The sequence below is a fragment of the Cydia amplana genome, chromosome 5 (assembly GCF_948474715.1).
Source record: "Cydia amplana chromosome 5, ilCydAmpl1.1, whole genome shotgun sequence".
NCBI lineage: Eukaryota > Metazoa > Arthropoda > Insecta > Lepidoptera > Tortricidae > Cydia > Cydia amplana.
In genome coordinates, this window is record NC_086073.1 from 10,214,856 (window position 1) to 10,237,332 (window position 22,477).

General features: G+C 34.1%; 1 protein-coding gene across 3 annotated transcripts in view; it reads right to left on the reverse strand.

The window, feature by feature from the left end:
• LOC134647958 (tensin-1) overlaps positions 1-22,477 on the reverse strand; it is a 148,731-nt gene that overhangs the window by 118,146 nt on the left and 8,108 nt on the right. The window contains exon 1 of one of the 3 annotated variants that reach the window (XM_063502358.1): positions 21,752-21,963. The exons of the other annotated variants lie outside the window; for them this stretch is intronic. Within the exon in view, the coding sequence (XP_063358428.1) occupies positions 21,752-21,829 (78 nt within the window). The 5' untranslated portion in view covers positions 21,830-21,963. Of the gene's footprint in view, positions 1-21,751; positions 21,964-22,477 lie in introns of those variants that run through there. 3 annotated transcript variants of the gene reach the window in all.

Here is a 22,477-nt window from a genome sequence, read left to right on the forward strand (position 1 = left end):
TATTCTACTTAAATGCTATATGTGCTTTAAGTGTCATAAGCTGATTGAGAGAAAATAATGTAAGATTTCAGATTTAACGCAAATTAAATTTGAAATTCTTACAACATTTTGGAAATCCATATACCTCACGAGTTATTGGTTATTATATAAATATCCTGGTGAAGTAACCCAGATGTTTTTTCTACATAAGTAGATGCTTTTGCAAAAAATATTTTATCTATGTTTTCCTTCCAACTGAAACGAAATCTAAGGTATTAAAATTTAGGAAAAGTAGAAGGCATCAAGGCACGGTCATTGTAACTACTCAGTTTACAAAATATTTACACGCATATGTACATATAATTGTATAAGATTTGCGCCCCAACTCTCATTTATAAAAACATATTTTATTAACTGGTTTCAAGTTTCAACAGCGGTTACCCCATTATCCATTATCCTGGTTACCCCAGTGTTATCCAGGAAGTGCCATCAGCCATCACTGAAGGAGAAGAGGAAGAGGAGAAAGGAGTACAGTACGGTGTAATCCCTTGCGCCCAACACCGTCAAGCACACACACACACACAGTACACACTTGAAATACTGGTGTATGTTATGTAAAAATAATTACATTAATTATTTTATGGCATCTGTTTCAGAAGTGCTTGCCGTTTTTAATAGCATTATGTAATGAGGGTATAGATGTGTAAATAATTGTAAATCTGCTCTTGTGCTTTTATTGGGGAATAGGCTCTCCTCAAATGATAGAATTGAACACTTTATGAAGAACGTTTTTTCGATTACACCAAACTCAACCTTAAAGTGTGACCTAGTACCCTTAATCGGTCTTAAATTATTTATTAACAATGTCACCAACTAATGAAAATCATTCATTACAGGATTAAGAAAAAGTAAAAAATTACTTTATCACTTTTATTAGCTGTTGTGATTGTACCTATACAACGTGCAAACCCTGTCCTTGAAAAAATATCAAACTTTACTGTTATTCTGATTGATAAATTTCAGCAACCCTTGTTTTAAAATCAATAGATGAGAATATCTTACATTATGTTATTAATTGCTCAACTACAAAGGATATCTTCGATAAGTTAGATGTTGTCTTTAATTACAAAGTGGAAAAAGACAGCCACCTAAAGGTAATTGAATTCTACAACTATAAATTCAGCGGAGATATACTTCAGGACATTAGCAAACTTCAAAATATGTGTTTCGAACTACAGTCTACCACAAATAAAATAAATGATGACATGCTTATACAAAAGATTTTAACAATCTTACCAGCTAATTTAAATTTCTTTAGAACTGTATGGGAGGTAACTCCAAAATCTGATCAAACCATACATACTCTCATTGAACGTATTCAAAAAGAACTTAAGCTATTTGATAGTAGTCCTTCAGAAATACTTCCACAAACAGAAGAGGCCATGAAAAGTAATGAAAAGAAGTGCTTTAACTGTAATCAACCAGGTCATATTGCGAGATTCTGCTTTAATAAAAAGTGCACCATTTGCAATAAAAGTGGACACACTTCCAGTGAATGTTTTTCTACAAAAATATGCAGGAAATGTAATAGGAAGGGACACATTGAAAGGTTTTGCCGTACGTTCAGCCTGGTGAGTGAACAAATAAAACACACGACTAGTACTAGAGCTATAATTGATTCAGGTGCTTCTTCCCACATGTTTTACAATAATGATATCATAAATTCCACAGAAAATATAAATGTAGATATAAGATGTGCCAATGCAGAGAACCTCGTCGCTCAAGCAATAGGTACAGTCAACACAAATGGTTTTGAACTGGAAGATGTACTGTATGTTCCTGCAATTTCTAGAAACCTGATATCTGTAAGTTCAATCACTGATCACGGTGCATCTGTACTTTTCGCTGGAAATAAGGTATCTGTAAAGAAACATAATAATATTATTCTTACTGGTTATAAAACTAGAAACGGTCTCTATGAAACAGAATTTTCTGCAAATATCGTTCGAGAGGTATTGTTCTCCGAGAATGTCGATATCTGGCATCGCCGGCTCGGTCACGTATCGGATGTGCCGCGTCTAGCTAAATTGGTAAACGGTATTAAAATTGGGGGGGCAAATCAAGAACATTTTTGCGAAATATGTGTCAAAGCGAAAATGACTAGAAAACCTTTCAAAAACAATAGAATTCAAGCTAAATTCCCTTTGGAAATAATTCATACGGATGTTTGCGGTCCAATAGAAACTCCCACTTGGGATAACAAAAAATATTTTATTACTTTCCTAGATGACTTTACACATTTTTGTGTCGTTTATTTAATTACTTTTAAAAGTGAAGCCTTTGACAAAATAAAACAGTTTGTGACTTTAGCGGAAAATCATTTCAATTCAAAAGTGAAAAAAATAAGATGCGATAATGGACGCGAATACTCGAACAATAATCTAATGTCTTGGTGCAACTCTAAAGGAATAATTCTAGATCTAACAATACCCTACACGCCGCAACTGAATGGAAAAGCGGAGAGACTGAATAGAACCCTGTTAGAAAGAACTAGAGCATTAATATTCGATGGCCGTGTTCCAAACTATCTATGGGGCGAAGCACTTACAACTGCCAGCTTCCTAATAAATAGAAGCCCCACCGAAGGTAAAGACAAAACTCCAGCTGAGATGTGGTTTGGCTTCAAACCAAATGTATCGCATATAAGAAGATTTGGTTCAACAGCCTATTATAAAATAAACTCAGGTGTACGAAAGTTAGAAGTTAGATGTAATAAAGGAATTCTGATTGGCTATATCAGAAATGGTTACAAAATATGGGTGGATGAAACGAAAACAATTGTAAGAGCCAGGGATGTAAGAATAAATGAAGACGAGCAAGGTATATATCTAAATGAAGAAAATGATGAAAGCATTAGAGGTCTTTGGAAGATATTCGAAGAGAATGAAGAGACGGTTAGGGAAGGCACAACACGAAATAAAGAAGTTAATAGACAGGAAGAAAATCAAGGTGGTAGAGTCAACAATAATGAAGGTCGAGAAGGTGAAATGTTAAGAAAAAGAATGAGTAGTAGAAATATGGAGAGTGTTCGAGAAGGCGATATTCATTTGAGAAGATTGAGTAGTGAAACAAGTGGAGACGAAACAAATGAAGACGAAACAAATGAAGGTGAAACAATTGAAGGTGAAACAATTGAAGGTGGAACAATTGAAGGTGAAACAATTGAAGGTGAAACAATTGAAGGTGGAACAATTGAAGGTGGAACAAATGAAGATGAAACAAATGAAGTAGAAACAAATGAATTCGAAACAAATGGCAATGAAACAAATAACAATGAAACAAATGAAGTTGAAATAAATGAAAGTGAAACAAACCGAGAAGTAGAAGAAGAAGAAAGTAATGAAGAATACTATGATGGAAATGAAGAACCTGTTGATACTGAACTAGTTGAAAATCGAGTTGAAAGTAATCGTAATCGAAATAATGATAGTGATAATAATGAAAATAGAAGAGTTCAGCCTGCCAGAGAACGTAGACTACCCGATAGATATAAAGATTATTTAATGAATTATGACACTGAAGCATCGATGTTGACCTACGAGGAGGCAATAGAATCAAAAGAAAAGGACAAATGGAAACAAGCTATAGAAGAAGAAATTAAATCACTTGAAGAAAATAAGACGTGGTCATTTGTGGATGAACAAGAAGCAAAAGGAAGGAAATTAGTTACTAGCAAGTGGATTTTTACTGTCAAGTCTGATGGTAGGTATAAAGCCAGACTAGTTGCAAGGGGCTTTCAACAAAAGTACAAAATAGATTATGATGAGACATATAGTCCGGTAGTCAATACTACTTCTTTAAGAATTCTATTATCAATTGCGGCAGCGAAAGGTCTAAAGATGAAGCAGTTTGATGTGAAAACGGCCTTTTTACATGGAGACTTGAAGGAATGTATATATATGAAGGTGCCTAAAGGCTACAGTGACAAAGAAGGCAAAGTATGCAAACTAAACAAGAGCTTGTATGGTTTAAAACAAGCTCCACTAATGTGGAATATCAAGTTTACAGAGTTCTTAACAAAGATGGGTTTTAAACAAATGAAACTTGATCAATGCATCTTTGTCATGGAAGGTGAAAGGAAAATTATCCTTGCAGTATATGTCGATGACGGATTAGTACTCGGAGAAAGAGAAGAAGATCTATTGCATATAATAGATACAATTCAAAAATCCTTCGAACTAAGAATTTTAGATGAAGTAACTAATTATATAGGTTTGGATATAAAGCAAGATAAGAAGGGGATTAAAGTTTTTCAGAAGACATATAGTGAGAAAATCATTAAAAAATTTAATCTTGAAAATGCAAAAGAATGTAAATGCCCAACAATTATGATAGAAGAACATCCATCTGTTAAAGTTGATACAAAGTCTCATGAGCTTTACCGCGAGATGATAGGGTCATTGTTATATCTCTCGAATAAAACGCGACCAGACATTAGTTTTCACGTAGGTTATTGTTCGAGGCATCAAAATTCTCCAAATTTAAATGATTTAAACAATGCTAAAACAATTTTGCGATTCCTTAAAGGTTCAGCAGAAAAAGGGATTCACTTTAGTAAAGATGATAAAGTTCTCAGGGGTTATTGTGATTCGGATTTTGCGGGAGATCCAGACACTAGACGCAGCACTTCTGGTTTTGTGATTTGGCTGAATGGTGGACCAGTGGCATGGAGCTCAAGAAAACAATCAGTAGTCGCATTAAGCAGTACAGAAGCAGAATTTATAGCAGCAGCAGAATGTTGTAAGGAACTACTGTTCGTAAGGGATCTGATCTATGAGATAACCAAAGAAAAACTCGAAGTTGAGATGAGAGTGGATAATCAGTCTGCGATTTGGCTTATGAAGAAAGGAATCATGGGAAAAAGAAGCAAACATATAGACGTAAAATACTATTATCTAAAGGAGAAAATCGACGAGAATCAGATTACAGTAAAATACTGTCCAACTGGATCACAGCTGGCTGATATACTAACGAAAAGTTTACCAGCTGTAAAATTTGAAAAATGTCAACGAAGATTAGTGTTTTAGTGATAATGTGAGCTATTGAGTGTAGACAATGTAGTATAAGTGCGGGCTAAAGTGAACGTTAATAATTATTTCGAATAAATGTCGGGGTTTTTTCTTTTATATTATATCGTAGTATGTAAGTTTTTTATAGGGTGTGTAAACTTTTATATTATAATACAGAAATATATACTTATTGAAAGAAAACTTGAGGATCAAGGATTCTAGAAACAAAGTGTATTCAAAATTGAGGGGGTGCTTAATAATGATTCACTTAAGGGGGTGTAAGTGTAGAAAGTGTAACTGAATCATTATTTAACCTCATCCACCAAAAAAGAAGAAGAGTAACATTCCCTTTATTAGGTACATTTTACATCGTTTCTGATAAATATCCTTGAGTTTTTTGTTTCTAAGTCTGTATTTTAATATTTTATAATTGGTATTAGAATTGTTATTAGGTATAGATTATTAGTGATGTTGAAGAGTTGAGTCGGTGAATAAAGGTTTTATTTTATATAATATGATTAGTATGGAAGAATCGAGTGGGAGTATAAAGGAAATATAGAAGAGGATTACTGTTGATGAGTCGAGCAGGAGAATAAAGGATTTATTAAAGAGTGGAAGAATAAAACGTTTATTATAGATAATTTGTGGTGACGTATCGAGTGGAGGAATATTTGAGTACTTATCTTGTTGAATGAGAATTTACTGTAATGTATTTGTTGAATGGGGATTACATGTATGTAATATGTGGGAAATATACAGGGTGATGTAATATGTTGGAAATATACAGGGTGATGTAATATGAGGGAAATATACAGGATGTGTTATGTTTTTTCTGGTTATTGTACTTATATGAAATTATTTATTGGAATATTGTCTTAACTAAAGAATAGCGCTGTAAATTAATGCTTCAAGCAGAGTCGATTGAGGGGGTGTGTTGGTATGTAGAGGGTGTATATGCAATCGACACTGGCTTGACACATTTAATTTGAATACAGAAGCTCAAGTTTGAATGATGTTTAATTCAAACTTGAGAATGTCAATTACTCTACTTCCAAACGCCGTCATGTAATGTTGTGTTTATAAAGTTTATAAATTAAATAATAAATAATGTATTGACAAACTAAAGTGCCTTCCAGTATTTATAATAAACCTCCAAAGACCTCCTGCAACCAATTAAGAGTTTTTTTTTTTTTTTTTTTTTTTTTTTTTTTTTTTTTTTTTTTTTTTTTTAGTTATATAGGTTTGGATATAAAGCAACATAAGAAGGGGATTAAAATTTTTCAGAAGACATATAGTGAGAAAATCATTAAAAAATTTAATCTTGAAAATGCAAAAGAATGTAAATGCCCAACAATTATGATAGAAGAACATCCATCTGTTAAAGTTGATACAAAGTCTCATGAGCTTTACCGCGAGATGATAGGGTCATTGTTATATCTCTCGAATATTTTGTGGTGACGTATCGAGTGGAGGAATATTTGAGTACTTATCTTGTTGATTGGTATGTAGAGGGTGTATATGCAATCGACACTGGCTTGACACTTTTAATTTGAATACAGAAGCTCAAGTTTGAATGATATTTAATTCAAACTTGAGAATGTCAATTACTCTACTTCCAAACGCCGTCATGTAATGTTGTGTTTATAAAGTTTATAAATTAAATAATAAATAATGTATTGACAAACTAAAGTGCCTTCCAGTATTTATAATAAACCTCCAAAGACCTCCTGCAACCAATTAAGAGGTTATGGAGCCCACAAGATAAAGTAAAATAAGTAATTTTAGTGTTTCAGATAAAACGATTCAGCTTTCGTACACAAATATTTCAGAAGATAAGCCTAGCAACGGAGTTGTTTACAAAATAAGGCTAGCAACCAGTTTGACGTTTCAGTAAACCGTACGTAATTTTAAATGATGGAGAATTCGGACTGCCTAAATAAATTGAATTTAAATTCCTCCTATCCTACGTGGCGTAAATTAGCAAAATTATTTCTGGACGCCAAAGGAGTTGGAGAAGACAGCGAAGATAAAGGTAAAGCCGCAAAGGCTAAATATTTTATTTTAAAATCAATAGATGAGAATATCTTACATTATGTTATTAATTGCTCAACTACAAAGGATATCTTCGATAAGTTAGATGTTGTCTTTAATTACAAAGTGGAAAAAGACAGCCACCTAAAGGTAATTGAATTCTACAACTATAAATTCAGCGGAGATATACTTCAGGATATTAGCAAACTTCAAAATATGTGTTTCGAACTACAGTCTACCACAAATAAAATAAATGATGACATGCTTATACAAAAGATTTTAACAATCTTACCAGCTAATTTAAATTTCTTTAGAACTGTATGGGAGGTAACTCCAAAATCTGATCAAACCATACATACTCTCATTGAACGTATTCAAAAAGAACTTAAGCTATTTGATAGTAGTCCTTCAGAAATACTTCCACAAACAGAAGAGGCCATGAAAAGTAATGAAAAGAAGTGCTTTAACTGTAATCAACCAGGTCATATTGCGAGATTCTGCTTTAATAAAAAGTGCACCATTTGCAATAAAAGTGGACACACTTCCAGTGAATGTTTTTCTACAAAAATATGCAGGAAATGTAATAGGAAGGGACACATTGAAAGGTTTTGCCGTACGTTCAGCCTGGTGAGTGAACAAATAAAACACACGACTAGTACTAGAGCTATAATTGATTCAGGTGCTTCTTCCCACATGTTTTACAATAATGATATCATAAATTCCACAGAAAATATAAATGTAGATATAAGATGTGCCAATGCAGAGAACCTCGTCGCTCAAGCAATAGGTACAGTCAACACAAATGGTTTTGAACTGGAAGATGTACTATATGTTCCTGCAATTTCTAGAAACCTGATATCTGTAAGTTCAATCACTGATCACGGTGCATCTGTACTCTTCGCTGGAAATAAGGTATCTGTAAAGAAACATAATAATATTATTCTTACTGGTTATAAAACTAGAAACGGTCTCTATGAAACAGAATTTTCTGCAAATATCGTTCGAGAGGTATTGTTCTCCGAGAATGTCGATATCTGGCATCGCCGGCTCGGTCACGTATCGGATGTGCCGCGTCTAGCTAAATTGGTAAACGGTATTAAAATTGGGGGGGCAAATCAAGAACATTTTTGCGAAATATGTGTCAAAGCGAAAATGACTAGAAAACCTTTCAAAAACAATAGAATTCAAGCTAAATTCCCTTTGGAAATAATTCATACGGATGTTTGCGGTCCAATAGAAACTCCCACTTGGGATAACAAAAAATATTTTATTACTTTCCTAGATGACTTTACACATTTTTGTGTCGTTTATTTAATTACTTTTAAAAGTGAAGCCTTTGACAAAATAAAACAGTTTGTGACTTTAGCGGAAAATCATTTCAATTCAAAAGTGAAAAAAAAATAAGATGCGATAATGGACGCGAATACTCGAACAATAATCTAATGTCTTGGTGCAACTCTAAAGGAATAATTCTAGATCTAACAATACCCTACACGCCGCAACTGAATGGAAAAGCGGAGAGACTGAATAGAACCCTGTTAGAAAGAACTAGAGCATTAATATTCGATGGCCGTGTTCCAAACTATCTATGGGGCGAAGCACTTACAACTGCCAGCTTCCTAATAAATAGAAGCCCCACCGAAGGTAAAGACAAAACTCCAGCTGAGATGTGGTTTGGCTTCAAACCAAATGTATCGCATATAAGAAGATTTGGTTCAACAGCCTATTATAAAATAAACTCAGGTGTACGAAAGTTAGAAGTTAGATGTAATAAAGGAATTCTGATTGGCTATATCAGAAATGGTTACAAAATATGGGTGGATGAAACGAAAACAATTGTAAGAGCCAGGGATGTAAGAATAAATGAAGACGAGCAAGGTATATATCTAAATGAAGAAAATGATGAAAGCATTAGAGGTCTTTGGAAGATATTCGAAGAGAATGAAGAGACAGTTAGGGAAGGCACAACACGAAATAAAGAAGTTAATAGACAGGAAGAAAATCAAGGTGGTAGAGTCAACAATAATGAAGGTCGAGAAGGTGAAATGTTAAGAAAAAGAATGAGTAGTAGAAATATGGAGAGTGTTCGAGAAGGCGATATTCATTTGAGAAGATTGAGTAGTGAAACAAGTGAAGACGAAACAAATGAAGGTGAAACAATTGAAGGTGAAACAATTGAAGGTGGAACAATTGAAGATGAAACAAATGAAGTAGAAACAAATGAATTCGAAACAAATGGCAATGAAACAAATAACAATGAAACAAATGAAGTTGAAATAAATGAAAGTGAAACAAACCGAGAAGTAGAAGAAGAAGAAAGTAATGAAGAATACTATGATGGAAATGAAGAACCTGTTGATACTGAACTAGTTGAAAATCGAGTTGAAAGTAATCGTAATCGAAATAATGATAGTGATAATAATGAAAATAGAAGAGTTCAGCCTGCCAGAGAACGTAGACTACCCGATAGATATAAAGATTATTTAATGAATTATGACACTGAAGCATCGATGTTGACCTACGAGGAGGCAATAGAATCAAAAGAAAAGGACAAATGGAAACAAGCTATAGAAGAAGAAATTAAATCACTTGAAGAAAATAAGACGTGGTCATTTGTGGATGAACAAGAAGCAAAAGGAAGGAAATTAGTTACTAGCAAGTGGATTTTTACTGTCAAGTCTGATGGTAGGTATAAAGCCAGACTAGTTGCAAGGGGCTTTCAACAAAAGTACAAAATAGATTATGATGAGACATATAGTCCGGTAGTCAATACTACTTCTTTAAGAATTCTATTATCAATTGCGGCAGCGAAAGGTCTAAAGATGAAGCAGTTCGATGTGAAAACGGCCTTTTTACATGGAGACTTGAAGGAATGTATATATATGAAGGTGCCTAAAGGCTACAATGACAAAGAAGGCAAAGTATGCAAACTAAACAAGAGCTTGTATGGTTTAAAACAAGCTCCACTAATGTGGAATATCAAGTTTACAGAGTTCTTAACAAAGATGGGTTTTAAACAAATGAAACTTGATCAATGCATCTTTGTCATGGAAGGTGAAAGGAAAATTATCCTTGCAGTATATGTCGATGATGGATTAGTACTCGGAGAAAGAGAAGAAGATCTATTGCATATAATAGATACAATTCAAAAATCCTTCGAACTAAGAATTTTAGATGAAGTAACTAATTATATAGGTTTGGATATAAAGCAAGATAAGAAGGGGATTAAAATTTTTCAGAAGACATATAGTGAGAAAATCATTAAAAAATTTAATCTTGAAAATGCAAAAGAATGTAAATGCCCAACAATTATGATAGAAGAACATCCATCTGTTAAAGTTGATACAAAGTCTCATGAGCTTTACCGCGAGATGATAGGGTCATTGTTATATCTCTCGAATAAAACGCGACCAGACATTAGTTTTCACGTAGGTTATTGTTCGAGGCATCAAAATTCTCCAAATTTAAATGATTTAAACAATGCTAAAACAATTTTGCGATTCCTTAAAGGTTCAATTATAAAATAAACTCAGGTGTACGAAAGTTAGAAGTTAGATGTAATAAAGGAATTCTGATTGGCTATATCAGAAATGGTTACAAAATATGGGTGGATGAAACGAAAACAATTGTAAGAGCCAGGGATGTAAGAATAAATGAAGACGAGCAAGGTATATATCTAAATGAAGAAAATGATGAAAGCATTAGAGGTCTTTGGAAGATATTCGAAGAGAATGAAGAGACGGTTAGGGAAGGCACAACACGAAATAAAGAAGTTAATAGACAGGAAGAAAATCAAGGTGGTAGAGTCAACAATAATGAAGGTCGAGAAGGTGAAATGTTAAGAAAAAGAATGAGTAGTAGAAATATGGAGAGTGTTCGAGAAGGCGATATTCATTTGAGAAGATTGAGTAGTGAAACAAGTGAAGACGAAACAAATGAAGACGAAACAAATGAAGGTGAAACAATTGAAGGTGAAACAATTGAAGGTGGAACAATTGAAGGTGGAACAAATGAAGATGAAACAAATGAAGTAGAAACAAATGAATTCGAAACAAATGGCAATGAAACAAATAACAATGAAACAAATGAAGTTGAAATAAATGAAAGTGAAACAAACCGAGAAGTAGAAGAAGAAGAAAGTAATGAAGAATACTATGATGGAAATGAAGAACCTGTTGATACTGAACTAGTTGAAAATCGAGTTGAAAGTAATCGTAATCGAAATAATGATAGTGATAATAATGAAAATAGAAGAGTTCAGCCTGCCAGAGAACGTAGACTACCCGATAGATATAAAGATTATTTAATGAATTATGACACTGAAGCATCGATGTTGACCTACGAGGAGGCAATAGAATCAAAAGAAAAGGACAAATGGAAACAAGCTATAGAAGAAGAAATTAAATCACTTGAAGAAAATAAGACGTGGTCATTTGTGGATGAACAAGAAGCAAAAGGAAGGAAATTAGTTACTAGCAAGTGGATTTTTACTGTCAAGTCTGATGGTAGGTATAAAGCCAGACTAGTTGCAAGGGGCTTTCAACAAAAGTACAAAATAGATTATGATGAGACATACAGTCCGGTAGTCAATACTACTTCTTTAAGAATTCTATTATCAATTGCGGCAGCGAAAGGTCTAAAGATGAAGCAGTTTGATGTGAAAACGGCCTTTTTACATGGAGACTTGAAGGAATGTATATATATGAAGGTGCCTAAAGGCTACAATGACAAAGAAGGCAAAGTATGCAAACTAAACAAGAGCTTGTATGGTTTAAAACAAGCTCCACTAATGTGGAATATCAAGTTTACAGAGTTCTTAACAAAGATGGGTTTTAAACAAATGAAACTTGATCAATGCATCTTTGTCATGGAAGGTGAAAGGAAAATTATCCTTGCAGTATATGTCGATGACGGATTAGTACTCGGAGAAAGAGAAGAAGATCTATTGCATATAATAGATACAATTCAAAAATCCTTCGAACTAAGAATTTTAGATGAAGTAACTAATTATATAGGTTTGGATATAAACCAAGATAAGAAGGGGATTAAAATTTTTCAGAAGACATATAGTGAGAAAATCATTAAAAAATTTAATCTTGATAATGCAAAAGAATGTAAATGCCCAACAATTATGATAGAAGAACATCCATCTGTTAAAGTTGATACAAAGTCTCATGAGCTTTACCGCGAGATGATAGGGTCATTGTTATATCTCTCGAATAAAACGCGACCAGACATTAGTTTTCACGTAGGTTATTGTTCGAGGCATCAAAATTCTCCAAATTTAAATGATTTAAACAATGCTAAAACAATTTTGCGATTCCTTAAAGGTTCAGCAGAAAAAGGGATTCACTTTAGTAAAGATGATAAAGTTCTCAGGGGTTATTGTGATTCGGATTTTGCGGGAGATCCAGACACTAGACGCAGCACTTTTGGTTTTGTGATTTGGCTGAATGGTGGACCAGTGGCATGGAGCTCAAGAAAACAATCAGTAGTCGCATTAAGCAGTACAGAAGCAGAATTTATAGCAGCAGCAGAATGTTGTAAGGAACTCCTGTTCGTAAGGGATCTGATCTATGAGATAACCAAAGAAAAACTCGAAGTTGAGATGAGAGTGGATAATCAGTCTGCGATTTGGCTTATGAAGAAAGGAATCATGGGAAAAAGAAGCAAACATATAGACGTAAAATACTATTATCTAAAGGAGAAAATCGACGAGAATCAGATTACAGTAAAATACTGTCCAACTGGATCACAGCTGGCTGATATACTAACGAAAAGTTTACCAGCTGTAAAATTTGAAAAATGTCAACGAAGATTAGTGTTTTAGTGATAATGTGAGCTATTGAGTGTAGACAATGTAGTATAAGTGCGGGCTAAAGTGAACGTTAATAACTATTTTGAATAAATGTCGGGGTTTTAAATAATAAATAATGTATTGACAAACTAAAGTGCCTTCCAGTATTTATAATAAACCTCCAAAGACCTCCTGCAACCAATTAAGAGGTTATGGAGCCCACAAGATAAAGTAAAATAAGTAATTTTAGTGTTTCAGGAAAACGATTCAGCTTTCGTACACAAATATTTCAGAAGATAAGCCTAGCAACGGAGTTGTTTACAAAATAAGGCTAGCAACCAGTTTGACGTTTCAGTAAACCGTACGTAATTTTAAATGATGGAGAATTCGGACTGCCTAAATAAATTGAATTTAAATTCCTCCTATCCTACGTGGCGTAAATTAGCAAAATTATTTCTGGACGCCAAGGGAGTTGGAGAAGACAGCGAAGATAAAGGTAAAGCCGCAAAGGCTAAATATTTTATTTTAAAATCAATAGATGAGAATATCTTACATTATGTTATTAATTGCTCAACTACAAAGGATATCTTTGATAAGTTAGATGTTGTCTTTAATTACAAAGTGGAAAAAGACAGCCACCTAAAGGTAATTGAATTCTACAACTATAAATTCAGCGGAGATATACTTCAGGATATTAGCAAACTTCAAAATATGTGTTTCGAACTACAGTCTACCACAAATAAAATAAATGATGACATGCTTATACAAAAGATTTTAACAATCTTACCAGCTAATTTAAATTTCTTTAGAACTGTATGGGAGGTAATTCCAAAATCTGATCAAACCATACATACTCTCATTGAACGTATTCAAAAAGAACTTAAGCTATTTGATAGTAGTCCTTCAGAAATACTTCCACAAACAGAAGAGGCCATGAAAAGTAATGAAAAGAAGTGCTTTAACTGTAATCAACCAGGTCATATTGCGAGATTCTGCTTTAATAAAAAGTGCACCATTTGCAATAAAAGTGGACACACTTCCAGTGAATGTTTTTCTACAAAAATATGCAGGAAATGTAATAGGAAGGGACACATTGAAAGGTTTTGCCGTACGTTCAGCCTGGTGAGTGAACAAATAAAACACACGACTAGTACTAGAGCTATAATTGATTCAGGTGCTTCTTCCCACATGTTTTACAATAATGATATCATAAATTCCACAGAAAATATAAATGTAGATATAAGATGTGCCAATGCAGAGAACCTCGTCGCTCAAGCAATAGGTACAGTCAACACAAATGGTTTTGAACTGGAAGATGTACTATATGTTCCTGCAATTTCTAGAAACCTGATATCTGTAAGTTCAATCACTGATCACGGTGCATCTGTACTCTTCGCTGGAAATAAGGTATCTGTAAAGAAACATAATAATATTATTCTTACTGGTTATAAAACTAGAAACGGTCTCTATGAAACAGAATTTTCTGCAAATATCGTTCGAGAGGTATTGTTCTCCGAGAATGTCGATATCTGGCATCGCCGGCTCGGTCACGTATCGGATGTGCCGCGTCTAGCTAAATTGGTAAACGGTATTAAAATTGGGGGGGCAAATCAAGAACATTTTTGCGAAATATGTGTCAAAGCGAAAATGACTAGAAAACCTTTCAAAAACAATAGAATTCAAGCTAAATTCCCTTTGGAAATAATTCATACGGATGTTTGCGGTCCAATAGAAACTCCCACTTGGGATAACAAAAAATATTTTATTACTTTCCTAGATGACTTTACACATTTTTGTGTCGTTTATTTAATTACTTTTAAAAGTGAAGCCTTTGACAAAATAAAACAGTTTGTGACTTTAGCGGAAAATCATTTCAATTCAAAAGTGAAAAAAATAAGATGCGATAATGGACGCGAATACTCGAACAATAATCTAATGTCTTGGTGCAACTCTAAAGGAATAATTCTAGATCTAACAATACCCTACACGCCGCAACTGAATGGAAAAGCGGAGAGACTGAATAGAACCCTGTTAGAAAGAACTAGAGCATTAATATTCGATGGCCGTGTTCCAAACTATCTATGGGGCGAAGCACTTACAACTGCCAGCTTCCTAATAAATAGAAGCCCCACCGAAGGTAAAGACAAAACTCCAGCTGAGATGTGGTTTGGCTTCAAACCAAATGTATCGCATATAAGAAGATTTGGTTCAACAGCCTATTATAAAATAAACTCAGGTGTACGAAAGTTAGAAGTTAGATGTAATAAAGGAATTCTGATTGGCTATATCAGAAATGGTTACAAAATATGGGTGGATGAAACGAAAACAATTGTAAGAGCCAGGGATGTAAGAATAAATGAAGACGAGCAAGGTATATATCTAAATGAAGAAAATGATGAAAGGATTAGAGGTCTTTGGAAGATATTCGAAGAGAATGAAGAGACGGTTAGGGAAGGCACAACACGAAATAAAGAAGTTAATAGACAGGAAGAAAATCAAGGTGGTAGAGTCAACAATAATGAAGGTCGAGAAGGTGAAATGTTAAGAAAAAGAATGAGTAGTAGAAATATGGAGAGTGTTCGAGAAGGCGATATTCATTTGAGAAGATTGAGTAGTGAAACAAGTGAAGACGAAACAAATGAAGACGAAACAAATGAAGGTGAAACAATTGAAGGTGAAACAATTGAAGGTGGAACAATTGAAGGTGGAACAAATGAAGATGAAACAAATGAAGTAGAAACAAATGAATTCGAAACAAATGGCAATGAAACAAATAACAATGAAACAAATGAAGTTGAAATAAATGAAAGTGAAACAAACCGAGAAGTAGAAGAAGAAGAAAGTAATGAAGAATACTATGATGGAAATGAAGAACCTGTTGATACTGAACTAGTTGAAAATCGAGTTGAAAGTAATCGAAATCGAAATAATGATAGTGATAATAATGAAAATAGAAGAGTTCAGCCTGCCAGAGAACGTAGACTACCCGATAGATATAAAGATTATTTAATGAATTATGACACTGAAGCATCGATGTTGACCTACGAGGAGGCAATAGAATCAAAAGAAAAGGACAAATGGAAACAAGCTATAGAAGAAGAAATTAAATCACTTGAAGAAAATAAGACGTGGTCATTTGTGGATGAACAAGAAGCAAAAGGAAGGAAATTAGTTACTAGCAAGTGGATTTTTACTGTCAAGTCTGATGGTAGGTATAAAGCCAGACTAGTTGCAAGGGGCTTTCAACAAAAGTACAAAATAGATTATGATGAGACATATAGTCCGGTAGTCAATACTACTTCTTTAAGAATTCTATTATCAATTGCGGCAGCGAAAGGTCTAAAGATGAAGCAGTTTGATGTGAAAACGGCCTTTTTACATGGAGACTTGAAGGAATGTATATATATGAAGGTGCCTAAAGGCTACAATGACAAAGAAGGCAAAGTATGCAAACTAAACAAGAGCTTGTATGGTTTAAAACAAGCTCCACTAATGTGGAATATCAAGTTTACAGAGTTCTTAACAAAGATGGGTTTTAAACAAATGAAACTTGATCAATGCATCTTTGTCATGGAAGGTGAAAGGAAAATTATCCTTGCAGTATATGTCGATGACGGATTAGTACTCGGAGAAAGAGAAGAAGATCTATTGCATATAATAGATACAATTCAAAAATCCTTCGAACTAAGAATTTTAGATGAAGTAACTAATTATATAGGTTTGGATATAAAGCAACATAAGAAGGGGATTAAAATTTTTCAGAAGACATATAGTGAGAAAATCATTAAAAAATTTAATCTTGAAAATGCAAAAGAATGTAAATGCCCAACAATTATGATAGAAGAACATCCATCTGTTAAAGTTGATACAAAGTCTCATGAGCTTTACCGCGAGATGATAGGGTCATTGTTATATCTCTCGAATAAAACGCGACCAGACATTAGTTTTCACGTAGGTTATTGTTCGAGGCATCAAAATTCTCCAAATTTAAATGATTTAAACAATGCTAAAACAATTTTGCGATTCCTTAAAGGTTCAGCAGAAAAAGGGATTCACTTTAGTAAAGATGATAAAGTTCTCAGGGGTTATTGTGATTCGGATTTTGCGGGAGATCCAGACACTAGACGCAGCACTTCTGGTTTTGTGATTTGGCTGAATGGTGGACCAGTGGCATGGAGCTCAAGAAAACAATCAGTAGTCGCATTAAGCAGTACAGAAGCAGAATTTATAGCAGCAGCAGAATGTTGTAAGGAACTACTGTTCGTAAGGGATCTGATCTATGAGATAACCAAAGAAAAACTCGAAGTTGAGATGAGAGTGGATAATCAGTCTGCGATTTGGCTTATGAAGAAAGGAATCATGGGAAAAAGAAGCAAACATATAGACGTAAAATACTATTATCTAAAGGAGAAAATCGACGAGAATCAGATTACAGTAAAATACTGTCCAACTGGATCACAGCTGGCTGATATACTAACGAAAAGTTTACCAGCTGTAAAATTTGAAAAATGTCAACGAAGATTAGTGTTTTAGTGATAATGTGAGCTATTGAGTGTAGACAATGTAGTATAAGTGCGGGCTAAAGTGAACGTTAATAATTATTTCGAATAAATGTCGGGGTTTTTCTTTTATATTATATCGTAGTATGTAAGTTTTTTATAGGGTGTGTAAACTTTTATATTATAATACAGAAATATATACTTATTGAAAGAAAACTTGAGGATCAAGGATTCTAGAAACAAAGTGTATTCAAAATTGAGGGGGTGCTTAATAATGATTCACTTAAGGGGGTGTAAGTGTAGAAAGTGTAACTGAATCATTATTTAACCTCATCCGCCAAAAAAGAAGAAGAGTAACATTCCCTTTAATAGGTACATTTTACATCGTTTCTGATAAATATCCTTGAGTTTTTTGTTTCAAGTCTGTATTTTAATATTTTATAATTGGTATTAGAATTGTTAGTAGGTATAGATTATTAGTGATGTTGAAGAGTTGAGTTGGTGAATAAAGGTTTTATTTTATATAATATGATTAGTATGGAAGAATCGAGTGGGAGTATAAAGGAAATATAGAAGAGGATTATTGTTGATGAGTCGAGCAGGAGAATAAAGGATTTATTAAAGAGTGGAAGAATAAAACATTTATTATAGATAATTTGTGGTGACGTATCGAGTGGAGGAATATTTGAGTACTTATCTTGTTGAATGAGAATTTGCTGTAATGTATTTGTTGAATGGGGATTACATGTATGTAATATGTGGGAAATATACAGGGTGATGTAATATGTTGGAAATATACAGGGTGATGTAATATGTTGGAAATATACAGGGTGATGTAATATGAGGGAAATATACAGGATGTGTTATGTTTTTTCTGGTTATTGTACTTATATGAAATTATTTATTGGAATATTGTCTTAACTAAAGAATAGCGCTGTAAATTAATGCTTCAAGCAGAGTCGATTGAGGGGGTGTGTTGGTATGTAGAGGGTGTATATGCAAACGACACTGGCTTGACACATTTAATTTGAATACAGAAGCTCAAGTTTGAATGATGTTTAATTCAAACTTGAGAATGTCAATTACTCTACTTCCAAACGCCGTCATGTAATGTTGTGTTTATAAAGTTTATAAATTAAATAATAAATAATGTATTGACAAACTAAAGTGCCTTCCAGTATTTATAATAAACCTCCAAAGACCTCCTGCAACCAATTAAGATTAGTGATTATTTATTGCCCTCAGAATCATGAAAAAATCACTTCCCAAACGATTTGTAGAGGGATTACATAAGTCAACTCTTAAAGATTTGTATTGATATATTTTTATTTTCATCACCTATTTAACCTGTTATGTGTTGTGTCAACCGTAAATCGTTTAGGAGTTGGTGGAAGAAAAACATCAAGGTGGAGTGATTCTTGTAATGATTTTTCTCAATTTCATAATCATGGTTCCATCCAATAATTTTGGTAAATCCTTACTATGATAAATGAGAAAATAAGTGTTACTTAAAGGTGTAACCAACAATAACACACTGCCAAGAGTTGCTTATAGTTGTTGTATTCGCCAACAGATGCATCTCATGCTATCCTTTGATTTCTTTCCTATAATAATTAAGTTGTATGTGGTATTTGGTGGTATAAATGAAAATACTTACCTATTAATAAATAAGGATCAAATTATTTTTGTTTCAACTATCTATACTATACGATAGACAGTTTGATGAAATGATATCACTAGATCTCTAAATAATGTTGTAAACTAAATATACATACCTATATTTTGAAAATAGTTAATGATAACTAAAAAGGTACCTAATTTAAAATGAAATAATAAATCATTGTTAATCAATGATTTCATTGTTGTAATACAAAGCCAAAACAAACTTTGAATACTTATCTCTAAACATCTACAAGTTAAAATTATCATTGAAGAAGTTTGTGCAGCGTAATAATAATTGGAAATTAAACGAACTTACCTGTAAGTGAAGTTCATTTCAATTATATTAGCTGCACAAACTTCGAAATGATAACCCATCCCACCCAGTACCCACGTTGTCCTGAGACAACCAGGGATTCGTGTACCTATAATCCCTGTCAAAGTTATGGCAATATTGGCTTTGCTGAATTGGGGGCCAAGTTGTTCCATCTATTGGCATATTCACTGCCAGCGTGAGCTAAAAGCATAGCGGATACCATATGTTTTTTCCGCTTTGTAGCGATAAGTACCTAAGAATAGAGAATCCTAGCGGGCTACTGGCAGTGAAAGTGTTATGTCTTGGCTTGTTACTCTAAACTAAATGACATTGACAGTTGACAGCGCGGGAATCGTTCAACGTAGGAGTTATGTTCATAAATCAGATACATATTTTTAATTTTGGCTTTGCCTCTCTGTAACATTCATGGAACAGGCTACATGATAAAGCACGTACTACAAGTTAAAATTATCATTTCGAAGTTTGTGCAGCTAATATAATTGAAATGAACTTCACTTACAGGTAAGTTCGTTTAATTTCCAATTGTACATGGTACTTACTGTACCTACATGTTACATAGGAAAGTGCCTACAACAATAGGTACTAGCTATTTAATGCCAAGCAATAAATATTTAATAACCAGCTCTTGATAAGCGAATAGAATTGGCACTGCTATTTGGAATTACTACTAGTAGGTACGTACTACTTACTTGGTAACTATTTGCCTACTGCCTGATAGAAGCTATTGTTGTGTCGCTAATTTAAACATGAATTTTAAATTAAGTAAATGTCAGAGCAGACGAAGTAGTTATAGGCAAGTACTCTTAGCATCCAAAAAACAAGTACAATAAATACTCAACTGAAGTCTAAGCATAGTCTAGGTACATTAGTGATTGCCTATCAGAATACTGGCCTACCAATAAATAAATAATAAATATCTTAGCAACGATTCTAATACATTCACAATAACATCGCTGACGAGATAGATTTGTGATAATTTGAATGTCATAATAATAATCTATAACCCAGTCTCATAGTCCACCCAAACTTCAATCCATAGACCAGTATATACTGTTCTCTTTTTCTACAATAGTCCCAATGCCTGCTGAGACCGGTTCATGGGTGGCTATTGTTGCACCTGGGAACGGGTTCCAGCAGGCGTTCTACATGACATAAAAGCTCTCCAAGGGGCCTCTACGTGTTGGATCTGTGTCCCCACGCAAGCCTATCAAAAAACCGGGATTATAGGCCCGTGATATCCAAGGAGATACATCTAAAAAAGCCCTGAAAGTTACCAAGAGCAAGATTTAATAAGAATTGTCTTATTCGAACTAACCAAAGGCAAAAGATACAACTCATTTTTAAATTGAAAAGGCATTCAAGCTTAGTCACGGAAAATATGAAGACAAAAAGAGTTGTACAAAGATTGTATTGTAGGCATTATAGCGGGCAGCACCGAGCTTGATGTGGATCGACGGCGGTGGTCGCTCGCGGCCCTGCACCAATTATATCTCATTGTGTCTATTAGGGCTGGAGCTCGCGTGGGAATTCAGGATACCCCGGCCTAGAAATGCCTTCAAAATAGAAAAAGCGGCAAGATCCTACATTCTACTCTTGATCTAATTGAAATCTGATCGTAACTCTACCGTATCATGCAGCGCAATGCATCCGCACGCATTTGGTTTAGCATTAGTCGATAGGTACCTACGAGTTTACCTGCATGAACCACAACGATTTTAATATAATACGAATACCAATATTTAAAATTTTCAGCAGCAGTTTGACCCTAAGTATAACACTAACTATGCTAGGTTGTGGTAACATGTTTACAGTTTCGCTATTCTATTACCTTCTCACGTAGGTAACGTAGCGTATATATAGTAGATAGTAATTGTGGGGTAGCCAGTGTTTAATTTGAGGGGTGATTAGATAGTTTTTAGTTAAGGTAGCTTAAAATTCAAATGCTCGTTAAAACTCAAAATGTACTTAATATACTTTCAATTAAAGCGTTCATTTAAAGGGCAATTGCGAAGAACTAGATACTTACAGATTAGATGTAAAATGTTTTACAGGTAAGTACCTAGTAGTACGGGTAATCCTGTTTTACTGTCCATGTGGGTATAGCCGCTTTATAACCAATTTACACTTGAGTCAATAATGGTACAACAAATACAAGCAAAGTGAGGCCTAAATTTACACTTAACCGAATTATCTTACTCGCCAATTATTTTAATTTCTAAACGTTGATCGATATCGATGTACCATTAGCTAATTATCAATAAAATATATGCATATTACTTGTTCTATTTTGATGTCAGCCGCACTAACTTAACTTTAAGTAAAAGGCAGGTTAAATAACCTAGGACTCTTAAGTTAAGCGGAATAGGTATGGCATATTCACCTGAATTAGGTGCAGCGGCCCACTGACTCTGCAGGTCGGTGCTGGAGGTTGGTATCCCCAGAAACAATTCCACGGCATTTTGTAGCATTTCTTAATTCGCACTTTTCCCACTAAATTTTAACTACATTTTGGATATAAATAATCAGAATATCGTCTTAGATTATTTATTTTTTAATCACCGAAGTGATCATAATTTAAGAGGCATTGTTGTTGAAGACGATGTCGCAGTAAGTATCGGATGTGTCGTTCCTCGACGGACCGCCGCGCCGCTAGGAGCGGCCGACCGGGAGCACGGGCGTATTTTAACTGAGTCGGGCCGGTACGCCGGTAGAGCTCCGCGGTTGATACCATATATCACTAACTTTACCTTGTTAACTTAACTGCTGCACTCAATTTCGCGTGGGTACTTTGTTCTTTGTAGAAGATTGAGGTCTATTCAGATTAGAATAGTCGAACCTGAATCCAGCTCTCGATAACTAAGAAGGAAAATCTCTTTTAGCGATTGGTTCTCTACCTGTGTTTGAATCCAACTGTAGGTAAGTATACGGATTTTTGTAAGGTTTTCAAAATGATATTGATGGATTTTTGTAAGATGAAAGTTTTTATTACCTAGTAGTTAGACAAAAGGCGAGGGATACCTAATGATAAGATTAATTCATCCAATAAGCTAGTACCTTATTACTAGGTATATGGAGGAACTCTACATTAATTGACATACTGCCATCA